The sequence below is a fragment of the Stegodyphus dumicola genome, chromosome 8 (genome assembly GCF_044657685.1).
Source record: "Stegodyphus dumicola isolate Sdum_Otavi_A_Nest chromosome 8, ASM4465768v1".
In the NCBI taxonomy this organism is placed as follows: domain Eukaryota; kingdom Metazoa; phylum Arthropoda; class Arachnida; order Araneae; family Eresidae; genus Stegodyphus; species Stegodyphus dumicola.
In genome coordinates this window covers 174,751,052-174,768,373 of record NC_140775.1, presented here as the reverse complement: position 1 = coordinate 174,768,373, position 17,322 = coordinate 174,751,052, and the positions used below count along the sequence as shown (strand labels likewise).

Genomic DNA, 17,322 nt, shown 5'->3' with positions numbered 1-17,322 from the left:
TACGAGAAATATACATACATTTACGCAGATTTTCATTATTTAATTTCTTCAAATATAATGCAGGACTCTAACATTTTGTGGCAACAGTTTGAAAAGTGAACCGACATTTATCCGTCCGACGCAAAATGCCAAAACGAAACTAATAGTCCTTCGGGATTCAAATCCCTTTGGACTAAAAAAAAAAAAAAAAAAAAAAAAACAAGAAACTTGTATGAAAATGATTTAAGATTGTTTCATGAGTATGTTAAATCTGCTTTTCAAATGTATGGAGGGTATATTTAGTGGAATTAAACAACAAAGGTGGTAATAATAATAATAATCAATACAATTTAATTTATAAGTGAAGGTATATCAAACATAGATTTTTATTAAAGTTCATTTCTTCCAATGAGCAGTTACATTTTAGCTTATTGGTGTGTAAGACATTCAACTTTGTAAAAATATATTTTTATATGCATACTAATATATTGCAAGTATGTATTTTAATGATACGCATTTTATAGTTTCATTCTCCCAAAACTGAATAATGTTATGCAAAGAAACCAGACTGCTATGCTATAAAAATCGTCAATAATTATTGCTATAGATATGATGATATACATAAGCAATTTCCAAATTGCTTACTCATAGTAGTAATGAATTTTAAAAAATACCAGAAGGAGCCATAGCAGTAATTGAATAACAAAATACCAGAAAATGACTAATATAAAATTTTATGCCTGAACTCTCTGACTTCCTATAATTTAGAGTTAATGGATCAAAATAATTACAGTTAATGGTAAACATAATTACAATTAATGATTTAAGGTATTCTCAATCCGTATTGTAGTCCATTTAACGTATTCCTAATGTATGGTTTAACATTCCCCATTCTTGGTTCAACCTATTACAAAATAATGGTTTTCGTTGCAAATTTTTCAGTACTATAATTTGGAGAAACCTTGAACCAAGTATTTAACAGTGTGCGCTGGGTTTATTCTCAATTTAATGTTACTGTGGTTATCACAGTTAGATTCGGTTAATCAGTTAAATTTTATGTTACTGTGGTTATATATCATTTACAAATATAACTGTGAATAGAATTCTATTAAATGCATACAAAAAATCTGGAACGGTATTTTAATTTTCAGATATTGAGTATACATTCCGTGTCGGAGCCTGTTACAGTCAGGTTTGAAAAGTAAGAATATTTGCTCACAACAATATCATTATTAAACAGTTACACACACCTGGCCAAGTTTTATTTTCTTTCAAACATACAACATATTTAAAATCTTTATTGTAAAATTCTAGAAATAAAAACTATAAATTACAAGTCAAAAGTTAACAAGAATTTTATTACTTTCTCATTAACAATCTAAACATAAATTTCTAGTAGCTTATGAAAGCTGTAAATGCAGGAATGAGTGAATCAGTGATTAAACAAAAATTTACTTTGTTCTGTATATTAGTACGTAAATAGCCATTAGCAAAGGATAATATCAAAGCATAGCGCATAAATTAGTGAAACATTATTTCGAAGTCATAGTATATAAATTAATCTTTGAAAAAGTATCTAAAATCTAGTATGAACATTAAACCTATCGAAAAGTTAAACTTAGTTAAGAATTGCTTCTAAAGTACAGAGTATAAATTAATTTTATCCAAACATTATTCGTATAGTATTTAAATCAATCCAAAGATTATTTCCTAAAGTATATTAATTAAATTAATAAAATTTATATCTTCAAATCTTTGAGTAAGATTTATATCAAATTGTGAATTAATTAGTTCCATCTACACATTTTCTGGTGCTCTGTTTATGTTCATTTGTAGTAGTAAGCGGGCGTCCTCGTGCGACGGAAGTGACGTCACAGAGAAGGGGCGCGGTCTCCTCCATCTCGGATCACGTGACAACCGAAAGTGACGTAGATGAATCATGGACCTTATAAGAGATAGACTAACCCAGTGGGCGGGGCGCGCGTCACCGACATGTCGGCAAAAAAGAGTAGGGACGATCTGGTTTACTTTAACACTGAAACCTATAGCGTTTGTATCACATAACTCTTTTTAATTATTAAATGTCATACGTTGTATATTGATGAGATTATGAAAGCCACAGTTTCTTCCAAACAGAATTTAATATATCTCATTAAAGCACTTTTTACTGCATTTCGCGCATTTTTTTAAAATTATTTTTAAAGCTTAGATAGAATATAAATTCATAATTACCGAAACATTTTTCCTATACTATATAAATTAATCTAGCAAAAGATTATTACTAAAGTAAGTAGGTAAATTAATTGTAAAGAACGATTATTTCTAAAGTGTGATGTTTAAATTAATGTTAGCTAAAAATTGTTTCTAAAATACAAAATATAAATTAATCTCATCAAAAATTATTCCTATAATATATAAATTAATCGAGCGAAAGTTTATTCTTAGAGTGTAGCATTTAAGTTAATCTTACTTAAAAATCATTTCTATAGTATAGAATATGAATTAATATTCTAATGTGTATAATATATATTAATTTTTCTTATAGTATGTGAATTAATCTAGCAAAAAGTTAGTTCTAAAGTAAAGTATAAAAATTATTTTTAAAGTGTAGTATTTAAACTAATTTTAAATAAGAATCTTAACATAAATTTATCTCATCGAAACTTATTCCTATGGTACAGATATTATTTTCCTAATTCCTATTATTTGGTATAATACAAGTGTTTTCCGTAAGTTATTATGCAATTCCCAAGCCTGATCTAAAATCTCAAAGTACGGTAAAAACATTATAAGAGCAGTGTTTGGTGCTAGCGCTTTTGTTCACCGAGCTTCTTTAAACAGTCTATAAAAATGATAAAATGTCAAAATAATAGTTCATTAAGAAAACTATAATATATGCAGTGTTTCTGTTTCAGATGGAAAATATTCTTACTCCATTGGTGAACATTTTGTTCGTTTTCTTGAGCACCTAAGCAAAATAGCCCAATCCAATTCGAAAATAGTCACTTTTCGAACCTTAGGTTAGCTGAATAATGGCAGCCATATCTTTTGGAGTGAAATAGCAATTATTTGGACGTAGATATTGAGTGAAGAGTCATATCTTAGGCACAGGTTCAGAAATACAGCCGAAGAGGCAATTGTAAGGTTAAGGTATCGGAAACCGGTTCGGAATTGAGAGTGAGTGGCGAGACATCGTAGAGGAGCGCTGGAACTGTAATAAGTTGTAGCTGAGTGGAGGCTGGTCGAATATGTCACATGATGCAGAGCTCTGATTGGCTGAAGTAGTCGGAGTGAGCTGGTTGGCTAAGGGGGGTCACATGCTAGAAGGTAGAGGTGTGAATTAAGTAAAATTTTTAATTACTTTTTTTGCCGAGCGTTTTTTTTTTTCCTCATATAGCTGCTTATCTATGTGTCTTTTGGTTTTTCTTTGTGAGATTTTGCCGGCGATCTTTTCTTGAATTTTCGACTTTTTTTGTTGAGTCTTTCTACTAAACACTCCAACCATCTTATTAATGACTTATCTTCCTTTGTTTCTGGTAATTTTGAAACATAATATAAGCGCACGATTTCCTTCAATTGTTCTTCCAGTGCTTTCTCGCTTATCTTATGCATATTCTTATACATTTTCAGAATTCTACGAATGTCTTTCTTCCCCTTAACATGGTTAAAAAAAATTTCCAGTTGAGGCTGACTCAGCCTACATGCACCACCGGCTTTCTGGATGCATTCCTCAGTTCGCGAATTCGGAAGAATCTTGATTTCCCTAATCACAGAATTTCTTTGTGGATTACGTGATTCACTCTTGTCAGTAACAGAAGGATGAATGTTTCTTGTAGGCGGTGAGATTGCTCGCTGACTACAAGAAGGAGCTTCTAAAGTATTTTGAACATCTTCTGATTCTGTAAAAAGAAAAGTATGCTATTAAAATATATTCTAAAATAGGTATTTTATCTATAAGAGATAAGAAAGCATTAAAATGTTGAAAAAAAAAAGAATATCATAGATGATCTCAAGTTAATTCGAGACAATAACAATGTATATTGAGTAACAAACTGAATTATTATATACAGCAAAATACATGAAGGCTATTTGCTTAAGATAGAAAATGTCTTTATGTGAGACATAGTAACAAAGTAGACATAAAGTATCTTGACATTTCCGTGGTTTAACATCATTAACATCACAGATTGAGAAGTTAGGCATATGTTTTGAAGTCTTTAGTCGATGCAGAAGTTGCCACCAGAAGTTGCTACCTACAGTTGCATGATTCTTTTGTAGAAATTTTTTGAAATTTGATTTAAGTTTCTGTTTATGGTTCTCTGGTTCTCTTCAATAATAATGATTTTTGAGACAAGATTTTTCTTATTAGTTTTGAACTGTGAAAAAAAGCTGTTTACTTATAAATGTGTTGTTCTAAAGCAAAGCGATCATTCTTAGTACAAAATGTGTAAGTTAAGTTTATTTATTTTTTGACAAGTACGAATATAAGTTAATAAAATTTATATCTTCAAATCTTTGAGTAAGATTTATATCAAATTTTGAATTAATTAGCTCCATCTACAAATTTTCTGGTGCTCTGTTTATGTTCATTTGTAGTAGTAAGCGGGCGTCCTCGTGCGAACCTCGTCCTCGACGGAAGTGAAGTCACAGAGAAGGGGCGCGGTCTCCTCCATCTCTGATCACGTGACAACCGAAAGTGACGTAGATGAATCATGGACCTTATAAGAGATAGACTAACCCAGTGGGCGGGGCGCGCGTCACCGACATGTCGGCAAGAAAGAGTAGGGACGATCTGGTTTACTTTAACACTGAAACCTATGGCGTTTGTATCATATAACTCTTTTTAATTATTAAATGTCATACGTTGTATAACGATGAGATTATGAAAGCCACAGTTTCTTCCAAATAGGATTTAATATATCTCATTAAAGCACTTTTTACTACATTTCGCGCATTTTTTTCACGCGTAAATCTTGTACAAACATCTTTACTTTGTACTTACTGTAAGCACAAAATTTATGAACTTAATTTTGTGCAAAAATAAAGTAAAATTAAATAAGATTGATAGTACGTGAAGCTTTGAAATAAAGGTAAAATTAAACAAGATCTCATAATTTTTTTTTTTTTTTAAATTTAATGAACATTTTCAGGCAGTGATTTTCCAAACTATAATAACATTACAAAACGATCATATTTATTTGATTATATGATTATTAAGGTGGATTAGTTATGTTAATATAATTCATAAAATTCGGCGTCATTGAGCGTAATGACGAGGGGGAAAAAAAAAGATAAAATAAAATCTAGAAACACTCAGATTTTATATTACGCCCAAAAGGAACTTTTTTTTTAAAGTTTTGTGTGTTACCTATATTTATTGAATAGCATTTTCTTCGCCCGTAAACTACATACATTTGAAAACAGCATATCTTTAGAAATTCGGCACTGGAGATAAAACTGTTATTTTCCGTTCAGTTTTCGCTCTGAACTCGTTGAGTTTGTTAATCAAAAATTCGTTAAAGTTTTACAAAATAGGAAATAGATTAAAACAAATTCGAAATTCGGCCGTCCAGATGCCCATGTTCGGGTGGAGGATTACATTATTCAAAATTTGATGGCTCTAGATACCGTAGTTTTTGTCACAGTGCAAGAAACATACATGTATTCATGCAGATTCTTCATTATTTAATTTCTTTACATATAATACAGGGCGATAATATTTGGTAGCAACAATTTGCATGGAGACACGGACATTTATAGTAAAACAGCGCAAAATGCCGCTTCGAAAACAGCCTTTCTGAGCTACCGCCCCTTTGGGCTAATAAATTAAATTAACAGTAAAAAAAAAAAAAAAAAAAAAAAAGAAAAGAAAAGAAAAAATCTTATGCAGAACTAAAAATAAATTTAAAAATAATCACTATAAAATACAAGCAAAAGTAATTATAACGGTGTTAAATATAATTTTAATATTAGAATTAAATGTATAAAAGTTATTAAGAAGTCAAAAGTGTTTACACTGTGATGTATTATGAAATATAATTAATTCCTTTTTATTAAATAAAATTCCTTTATAGAAATTGTGCTATGATACTCATCTATAATTTTAAAAAAGCAGCGCAATTTAGAATTTTAAACAAAACTTTCAAAAATTAGTTTTTAAATATTTTAATATTTTTTACTTATTTACATCAATAAAAAGCATAACAATTGCAAGAGAAAATTGCTTGTTTGAAATTTTCTATTAGTTGAGATTTAAAATATTATTTTCTAAAAGAAGTAGTTACAAATTTCCTTACAGCATAGGAAAAGCTAAAAAAATATCCAGCCCTGAAAGCATGCAATAGCTTTATAATTATTTGGAACGTTAATTATGCTTGATAAATATGCTAAATTTTTCAAAATCAACCTCAATTTCAAAAATAAAAATATGTAGAAATTCTAATTTGTGAAATGAGGCGCTACAACCAGCTTTTTCTTGACAATTATACACGCTGCAATAGGCAACCACTGCTAAATTTCTGCAATTCGTCCCTACTCCTCCGGATGTGATCAAGGTGACAGCCGGGAACGCCTCAAACGAGGGAGAAAACCCACTTGGGTTAATCTATTTCTTATAAGGTCCATGGGATGGATGGGATGACGTGGACGGAATGACGTCATGCATAGTTTCGTTTTATTCTGTAGGAAGGACCCTATTTTCGACAGTTTTTATTTTTTGTGGCAACGAGCTCTTGAACCATGTGTTAATTTTAACCATGTGTTTGAACCATGTGTTTAATTAATTTTTATTGAATTTAATATTGTTTTCCGTGAATTTTAAAAATAACCCTTCCCCACGAACGGGATTCGAACCCGCCATCTCTTGTATAGGAACCTGAGTTTTAACCACAAGGCGTTGAGTTTTAAAGAGTTTATTTGAAACCCTCTTTTGTCCCTTTGACTTATTTGCACCATTGATGTCATGAGGCTGAAAGTCTGCGCATGCGCTTTGACATGAAATCCGCGTCACACATTTGTTTTTACACGACGGCTAGGATTTCTTTTGGCTTCTTAATAATTTCTTTATTCATTTCTGTTTTAAATGTAAGATTTTCCCACAGTTTAATTTTTTTATTATTAAGATATTTTTAATTGTTTTCATTTTTCATCTCATTGTTACTAGTTTTTAAGTTATTAGTTAATTTATTAATTTTTCATTTAATATGTTTTCCTTTCCCAAACATAAATTTTATTTTTAACTTTCGCAAATTGACGTTTATTTCTACAAAAATGAATTTACATTTTCTTTTTACTTTGCAAAAAGAAATTTTTTTTTTCCAAATTTATTCCTTTCCGTATTTTTACTTTATTTTTTTTTTATATTTAACTTTTTTTTTTTTTTTTTTTTTTTTTTTTTTGTTTTATAAAACTAATAGTTATTTTTACGAATTGAATTTCTCCTTTTCACTTTCTTATTTTGCAAAAGTTTTTTTTTTCCCCCCAAAATTTATTCCTTTTCGTATTTTTACTTTATTTTAATTTTTTGTTTAAACCTTTTTTTTTTTGGTTTTACAAAAGTAATATTTATTTTTACAAATTTAATTTTTCCTTTTCGCTTTTTATTTTAAAAAAAAGGTGTTACTACATTTTTAACTTAATTTTTTTGCAAAAGTAATATTTAGTTTCATAAGTTTAAATTTTTTTTTTTTTTTTTTTTGTTTTCTGTTTACACAAATGCAATTTTTTGTTTTTTCCCTTATGCATTTTAACAATATGATGTTACATTTCCATTTCTCCAAAAGTAAACTTACCTACATTTCTCTGTATTCGAAATTTTAAGCTGGAATTTACATGCATATAACTTCACTAGATAATATTTTCTGTAACTTTAAACCAATACGCACAATGTTCATTCTATATAGTTTAACTGGAATACTACATTTCTTACTTTTTTACTACTAAGTTGGAGATACTCAGAACTTTTCCTTCTAATATTATATAACTATTAATTATTGTATTAACTTTTTGGCCAACTATACAAAACTTCGCTGATTCTCTTTTACACGTCTTACTTTTATTCAAAGGATTCACCAAACTATGTCTGACAAATGTAATTTTTACACTTTCCATTTACACATTTACCCTTATATTAACTTATAAAACATATTCATGCTGTATTTCTGAATTCTTTTTCCCCCAAAAATTAAATATAGACAAATTTCGTTATTCCAAGACTTACTGACTTAAAACAAATCTTATAAGGAGCAATAAATTTTCATGGTATGAAGTCCACACAAACCAATGCATGGGGCATTTCTACCCAGTTAAGTTTAGATACGTATCAATAGTACTTCATCTCTTCTTACTTTACTCTACAGACATTTATACGTATATATTCAGAAAACTCCCTTTTATTCTGTATGATTCATTTATACTACTAACACAAATTTTGCTAACTCTTTGAAATATTTCACAAAAATATCTTGTATTTTTTTGCACACATCCTACTTAAATCACCAAACATACACTGAAACCTTGATTTTTCCTTCATGTGAAAACGTCACGGATTCTTAATATGATTCCACCATTTACCGCAGAACTTTATAAATACTACTCTATTTGAACTTATCACAGCCTTACTCTCTTAACAAGGAACAGAAGATTGAATTATATTTTAACTACAGACAAGAATATCCACATTGTAACGTATTATTTTAAATTTGAATTATAGTCACATTTGTGAAGGAGAATTTAAAGTCTATAATACACATGGAATTAATATTCAGCCATTGCAATGAAACTTTATCGATTTTTTCTCAACTTGGAATATAAAAATTTGTTTACTTGGAATATTTTTAACGTATTCATTGTAAATTAACTGAAAAATACCCATATTCCACATTGTCAATAATTTATTTAGCACTGAACTCTTACAGCCTTTTGAGAACGAAATTTAATGTATCATACCCGACAAATAACTCCTATATAGTTATGATACATTACACGAAATATTGAGTAGAGTTCCAAATAATGATCCAACATAGTAATTAACGTAAAAGATCTAACACAGTCATTTTAAGATAGACATTTCAAACTGACATTGCATAATGAGCTCTTACAGCTTTTTTTGGCATTTAATTTCTCATAGATAGCAAATAAAATTACACACAAATAATCATACATAATAGGTAATAATGACAGAAACTCTATATAACGATCTGCTATAGTTATCAACTTTAAAAATTTTAAGGTATTTTAGTATGACTTATCATAAGAAAGACCACACTTTCAGAAAAGCATTATTTTAGTTAAACACTGGAGCCACACAATCCTGCGCACATGTATAACATTTTTATTTATCAGGAACATGAAACATAATAAGTAAATAAAATACATTTCACAAAGTACGAAACACATTTCTCTTTTAGCCGGCTGTATTCTTAAGAAAAATGCAATATGGAATGCTTGGAACCACTCGATGCCAGAGTTCCTCATTTCTCCACGCATTGATCAAAATATATATGTACTTTAAAATCAGTTAAACAAAGTCAAACAGGAATACTTCACAAATTAGATAAAAGATAGGTACACAATGAAAGCACAGAAAAGCATGTAAGGACCAAGAAACAAAAATGTATTCGGGGAGAACTTTTTAAGATAAACTTGCTCTAATTTTGCACATGGGTTGCATTTTTTCGTTTCAGATTAAGCAAACATTCAAGATAATTCCTGTATAATTAGAGATTCACACTTGTTAGTAATGTAATTTATTAGAACAGTGGCAGACATATAGGAGAAGTATGCCATATCCATGGAAAAACATTTTCCCAAGCCAAACAAACTGTAACAGTGAAATATAAAATGGAGTAAGAAAATATCATATTTCCAACAAAATGCAAAACATGAACAAGTAATGAATATTTTTTCTAAAAATGTTCCGAATGTGATAAGTCAGGAATAAGAATCTTGACTAGTTTCATGAACAGAGCATGAAAAATAATGAAGAATTTTTAATTTTATTTTTATCTGTAGTACATTTACTTATACTAAAATCTTTCATTTGGTTGACTGTACTCTACATTTAAGCGCAAGTTGATAAATCAGAGTGATTTTTGTGTTTTAAAGCTTCAGATTCAGAAATACTACAATTTCAGAAATAATACAACTCAAAAGCAAAAAGATTAAAGCGACAAGAGAATATACTGTAAGCACGCGAACGTTATAAATGACTCTTTTCGCTGATTTTTACGAATTCATAGATCGGTAGCAAAATGTTAATGCAACTGTGATTTTTTTTTAAATGTATTGCGATTATTGTTTTTCATTTGCACCGTTTTTCCTTCCTTTTACATTTTATTTACAATTATGAAACCGAAAGAACATAAGAGAACATTTTTTCTTGAAAATGTCCCTATTCCCCCCCCCAAAACGTTATTTCTTTCATAGCTTTGGAGTAACCTATTAAACACATAGTTATCTTGTATTGCCCTGACAACCGTTGGTCTTGCCAATGTCTGAGGGAAGTCACGAAGAGAAAGAATTTAAGTAATGTTTTATCAACACGCAGGTCTTCTTACTGCGTTTTTGATGAAAATTGACCGAATTTAGTAGTTCACTACTAAGCTAGGAGCCTTTAACTATTTTTATAAGAACCAAACACACTCAGAAATTATCATCAAGATTTTCCATACAGATATATTTTTTCTACTTTTCATGCCATTACACTTCCAATGTAATTTTGATTCATTGTCAGATAGTTAAATGTTTGTTATTTTTTCGCATACGAATGCATTTCGTGTCTCACATACGCTCATTACATATGATTTAACAAAATTACAAACAAGTTTGTAAAATGTACATGTCTGTAAAAAAAATGTATAAATTTTTAGGAAAATTTTGCATGTTTTCTATTTTGGTAAAAATACTATTAAGTTAGGAAAATTTTCTATACTGACCATATGTGTTTACGAAATTCTTTGGAAAAAGCGGAAAGTAAATAATCATTTCGATACTTCACTAGAAATCAAGTGTTATAGTTGAAAAACGATTTAAAAATTAACCAAGAGCACAACGAAGTACATGTATAAATTATTTTGCTAATCGGTTATGAACTTTTAAATAGGATATATCAAGAATCTTCAAAATTAGTAATGAAACGTTCATTTTAACCCTTGAGATTTTACTAAAGAAGTCTCTGTAATAGTAAAATGCTGGTTAAAATTGTGCTAACAGAAGGGGGAAAATGCTTTTTAAAAATATTTGCATGATATGTAATAAAAATGAAAGCATGGCCCCGGTTCAGCAATGCAATACAACGTGTTAAGTAAAAAAGTAACTAAACGAAGTTTTTTTGTCACGTACGAAATGTATTGAAAGAGCGAAAATTAGTAATATATTAGCAGTGGACTAGGAAACAAATTTTCAAAGATAATACTGTGGTATGAAAATTAATCAAAAAATATAATATGTAAAATTTTTTCTTCGCAATAAGGTTTGAATGTTTTCGCTTTAGTAGAATGAAGTTAGAAATTACAAATTTGGTAACTTTATCGCCTCCCGAATTTCGCCAAATCTTGGTGCGTGTCGTACATTAGGATTAAACCAAGAGATATTTTTAATGACTGCGTCTATTGATTTTAAATTGTTTACTTTGTTTATTAGTAAAGCCTTTTCCGGATGGCAGCAGACTCGGATGAAAAGGGAAACAACACATTTACTATGGACAATGCAAAAATATCCAGTTTGGGCTTAAGAAAGGATTCTGTTTATTCTTCTTATATTTTTTCATTTTTACTTACATTATCTCAATTCCTTTTTTTTTTTTTTTTTTTTTTTTTATTTTTTAGCCCAAAAGAGCATTAGCCCAGAAAGGTAAAGGTAAAGTATGGGGAACACCAGCGATGTACCATATGTCAACTGGTAATGCTTTCCCATACTAACTCTTTGAGAAAAAAAAAGGGGGGGAATTGCAAGTTTTGTGAGAATTTGCATAGACTGAAGCTTTTCAAATGGTCTAGAGTTTGCCTATTATGGTACATCGTGCAATTCCACAGTACGCCACGCATCCAGTATTTATTAAAAATAATGGTGTAGGGCATAAGTAGATTACAAAGTAATCGGAATACAATTTGAGATTCACAAGATAAATGGAACATCTGATTTGGTGCAATGAAAATAGGAGATAAACATAATTAATAAACAAATAAACATAATGAGATAATTATAATTAGTACAGGCAACACAATGTTAAAATGAATTGTTATAATAATGCTAAAGAGGTGGGTGTCCATGGGTTATTTCAAATATATTGGTTTATTGCAGTTTATAAAGTTCACGAGCGGAGCCATTTTGTACATTATCACAGCATAAGTTTAAACTGTATGTGGACTTACACTTGACAGAGATCTACGCCGTAGGAAGAGAGTCGTTGCATAATTTCCTGAAACTTTGGATATTGATGCTTATCTTTAATTAAGCATTAGCCCAGAAAGGCTATTAGTCTGAAAACGGGATTTTGAGTGAAATCATTGTAAAAGTCTGAAGCATTTTTCAAATTGTCGCCACCAAATATTATCGACCTGTTTTGTTTTGTTTTATACGGGCGCAGCCCTTCCGCCTGGTTTGTTGAACCTTATGAAGAAAAGCGGGCGCAACCCCTCCAACAACAAACGACACGAGCCGGCCGTGTCCAAAAAAAAAAAAAAAAAAAAAAAAAAAAAATCAATTTAGCAGCTTAACAGAAAGAAAAGAAGATTAGGTTAGTATACTAAAAACACAAAAACACTTAAGCTGTCCCTGGACCTTTGCATATAAAGTCTTTCTCTCCCTTTAAGGGTAGTTTCCATAAATTGAACGCTTTCAGTATGTCAGTCAGATATACCGATGACATGTTTATGAGAATTGATGACTTTCATAATGTCTTGTGCAAATTTTACTCCTTTTTTATAATTTTGAATCATTTCTCTTACACTTCCGATTCCATGTAAGGCTCTTACCCCCCCCCCGGTGAGTGTACAACTTTCAATAAAATGAATGCAGTCACCAGCAGTATCACATTTAAGGCATAAATTTACCCCCTGGAGGTGGAATCTCTGTAAGTACATAGGAAAGCGTCCATGCCCTGTTACTAATTGATTATAGTCTTTATCGCAAAATATAGGCATATTCTTCTTAATTATTATATTTGACAAGGCCTCTGATCTTCTAGGAGACACATTCCATTGATCAGACCAGGTTTTATACATGTGATCTTTCATTTTGCTAATTGTAACTTTTTTAGAATGTTGTAGATCACCTTCAGAGATCCCATCCCACAGGGCAGCCTCCTTTGCCAGGGAATCCACCCTCTCATTCCCAATGATACCATTATGGGCCTTTACCCAATGAATATTGATTGACTGTATTATCGCCCTGTATTATATTTAAAGAAATTAAATAATAAAGAGTTTGCATGAATGTATGCATGTTATCTGTATTGTGGATAAAACAACGGTATCTAGAGCCATCAAATTCTGAATAACATAGTCCTCCACTAGAGTATGGACGCCTGGAAACCCGAACTATGAAGTAGGATTTTTTTTGTGTATTTCATATTTTGTAAAATTTTAACGAATTTTTGATTAACAAACTCGATGATTTCAGAGCGTGTAATGGCAACACTGTATGGGAAGAAACGTTTTTATTTCAAGTGCGCGAGAATGTCTACCAGAAATGATAAAGATATGCTGTTTTTAAATATTTTATTTTGTTAAACTTTAGCAAATTTTTGATTAACAAACTCAACGATTTCAAAGCGAGCAGTGGCAACAAAAACTTTTTTATCCCCAGCGCGCGACTGTGTTTTGGAAATTCTTAAGATATGCTATTTTTAAATATTTTTAGCCTAAAGGAACATTAGCTCAAATACTTTCGAAAGGAGTATGTGTATGTAAACGAAAAAAGTGTCCCTTTGGGCGTATTATAAAATCTGAAAGCTTTCAGATTTTTTTTAATTATTCGGTTTTTTATTCATTAGTTCATTTAATATGTTTTATTATGTTTGTCAAAGCAGATTAAACTGTTTAATTAAACACAGCAAACCCAGAGGGTTTAATTAAATGCAACCCTACTAAAGCTCTTATCGAAACGCCTTCGTCTTTTAATTTTTGATATAGATATCATTGACATGAATTTTATAAAGTATTTCGTGAAATAACCTAATTTCATTTTTTTTTCATATTAAATTATTTAAGCAAGTGCATTTCGCTTTTCTGTATGTTCGGTTTTCATTCTTTCAGTTTATGATGCATTGAAAAATTTGCGATTTACTTGTGTCTTTAATTTCTTTACATCTGGTAGGAAGCACTTCCGCAGAGAACCCGGTAAATGTAAACATCGCCAACTTTGGCGATAATAGTTCAAACCTGGTAACCTAGCTAATTCATCCTATTCGCTTATGCGAAAGTTGTCGTTGCTCGCATTTGGAGATTTATATTATTTTTCTCTTATTTATTATTTTTCTGAATTTTTTAACAACGAATAGATAGAAATATTTTCGCATAATTAAAGCAGTTTTCGTCGAAAGATGCCGGTTCTCGGTCGTCAGTTCGGGATCAAAGGAAGAAATTATGGCGGGAGGGGTGAATGCTAATTTGTAACATGGCTGTTCACGTTATGTTCTTAATTATTAACAGCTGTAAGCACGCAGAACCATGAGGTTTCCAACCCCTATAATAATTTTAAAATGTATAAAGTTCTAGTTTTATTAAAAATGCTACTGAAGAAAATTTGATTACTGTTGAAGGTTATTTGTATTGTGAAATATATTATGAAAAAGGATAGGTATTTGTTTCAACGTAAAATGCTTTAAGCTGTACGCAAGTAACTTGAAAAAAAAAATACTTAAAACTATGTAAAATGGATATATTAATGGTCATGCATTCATTAATTTATTACATGGGCATGGTGGCTCTTACCAAAATACATCAAAGTACTTAATAGTGAAAAAAGACATTTGTAATAGAAATATTAATATTCTATATAAATTAGAGAAAATACATATAAGTATATTGTAAACGTCAGTATAAGAATACTAATTGTTATTTTTTAAATGAATTTTTACTTCCCGTTATGTTTAATACATTGTTTTCTGTGCTAACTTGAATTTAATAGAAATTTTTTTTCGTATATCACGTTTAACCTGTTAGTTTTATATCTACATACTTATTATCTGTGAATTTTTACTACCATTGTCTGCTAACTTGAATTTACATCACTAAAAACCACGTTTACAAAATATCACGCTTACGGCTCGGCTCATCCTTGGCGAGTAAAACTGCAACGGCGCCAAAGGGTTCTTTCCCGAAGCGCCAACGGGTTCTCTGCGGATGAAAAGCCCATCTGGTACACCAAACGTTTCACTCAGGTAATTTATAAGTTTTCACAGTCTAAAATTACGTCATTAATATTTTCATATTTTTTTTTTACTTTAGAATCATTATCTAGTAATCGTAAAAAAATCATTAAACTAAAAATATTGCATCTTTTTAATTACTGGAAAATTATATGAGCTGACTGCGCACCAATACAGACGCCTCTCAGTGTTTTCTAGAAGATGAATTTTATAAGAACGTGTGAATAAAATCTCTAAAAATTACATTTATCAATAAATAATGTTCGCAATAATCTGCACAAAAGTTTTTTCATATAATCTCTAAACATCAGAAACCTTTTTTTATTTAACAACTATTTTATTTTTAGTTACTTACACATGCAAATATTTCGCTCTGCAATTTGTGTAAGTCCCCGCAATATGATCCCCAAATTTAATATCAAATATCTCTTTCAATGTTTACTGTAAACACTCCCACTTTTTGTATTTTATTTTTTGCACTGAGCATAAAATTTTCCTACATATAACTATAGAAATCGATATATATCAGTATAAAAAGTTAGATTTCGTAACTTTTAGAAATTTATTCTTTTTTAAAATTTAAAAGTGCCAATATATGGATATGTGCAATATTTAAAACATTTTTGCATTTTTGTAACTGTAAATATATATTTACGATCAAGTTCTAAAAAACTAAAGTCCACGTAAGAACTTTTAGGGAAACTGTATATTAAACTTCATAGAAAATTTATAAATTAAAATGTTTGACTTACTTCTTTTACTTGTTCTATCCATCGAAGTATTGCACTGTTCTCTTGGTTGGCAGACGGTTTCACGGAAAGTCTGTCCTCGGACGTTAGAGGCAGTTGATGTGCTAGCTACGGCATTTTTCTGAAAACTGGTATTACTGGGTATTTTCTGGGCAGATGACTTTTTGACAGTTGGCATAATTTGCGTTTTGCAACGTTGTGAAATATGCCCATCTTTTTCACACTTGGGACAAAAAATAGAAAGTTTCAGGCCAGCTTCTGTGTAAAAATATTCAATGTTCTTTTCGTTCCTTTTTTTGAACTTTATGCGATTTTGAAACTTTTCTAACGCTTTGAATTCAGGAATTTCGATAATAACTCTCCAATCTGATTTGGGTACTGGAAATTCCTCCGATCGTAATTTCAATTCATATATTTTTAGAACTGGACCTAGAGAGTGATTCATCTTAGCAGAAAGATCTTTTTCAACATTGTGTTGAGTATTCGGAACAACGTGATGTATAGTTAGATGTGTTACTAAAGGACACATGTCATATTTTTGCCCTGACACCACTAATGTTTTCCGACTCAGAACGGTACTTACCGCTTTGTCGTCCTCGAAATATATCCGAATTCCATTACCTGTATTACCAGGAGCAACTCTTTTTATAGGGCTATTACATATTGGCTGAAGTTCCTTTATGCAAGCTATTATGAATTCTTCGTTTGACTCGTTTGATTGAATAAAAATTCCACTACACGCTTCCAACTCGGACATTATTGCAGTACATACCAGAAACTCAGAAACGGAAGCATCACTTTTAGCTCCTGCAAAATCCCTTAAATTTCCCTAAATGCTTTTCAAACGCAAGTTTGAGAATGCATGCAAAATGGATACTTCTCATCTTAATATTATCCCTACATTTCCTGTTACCTTTCCCTACATTTCCTTTACATTTTCTCTCCTTATCAGTAATCAAAATCCTCTTTGGTTATGGCGCATAATAAGTGTTTATACGTTATGTGATAACTTCTCTGCAGCAATAATTTAAATGCGGTGCCCTCCGTCTAAAATGATCACGTGTGTTATGTACTACTTAACAAATTAAGTTTTTCTAAGCATTTATTAATATGTAAAATTTATTAGCATAGTAACTTAATATTAAAACTTGTTTAAACTTTAATTTTAATGTTTTATGCTGATTAATTCATTACCTTATTATTTTCTTCTTTACTGTCTCTTTT

General features: G+C 30.4%; 1 protein-coding gene across 1 annotated transcript; it reads right to left on the bottom strand.

The window, feature by feature from the left end:
• Positions 1–1,100: 1,100 nt before the first annotated feature.
• On the bottom strand, positions 1,101–16,906 carry LOC146996046 (uncharacterized). Its single transcript, XM_085822780.1, has 2 exons — positions 16,102–16,906; positions 1,101–3,878 (listed from the first exon to the last, which is right to left on the bottom strand). Exons 1-2 carry the CDS (start codon positions 16,853–16,855, stop codon positions 3,385–3,387), a joined length of 1,248 nt encoding a protein of 415 aa, XP_085678906.1. The 5' UTR covers positions 16,856–16,906; the 3' UTR covers positions 1,101–3,384.
• Positions 16,907–17,322: the final 416 nt, after the last annotated feature.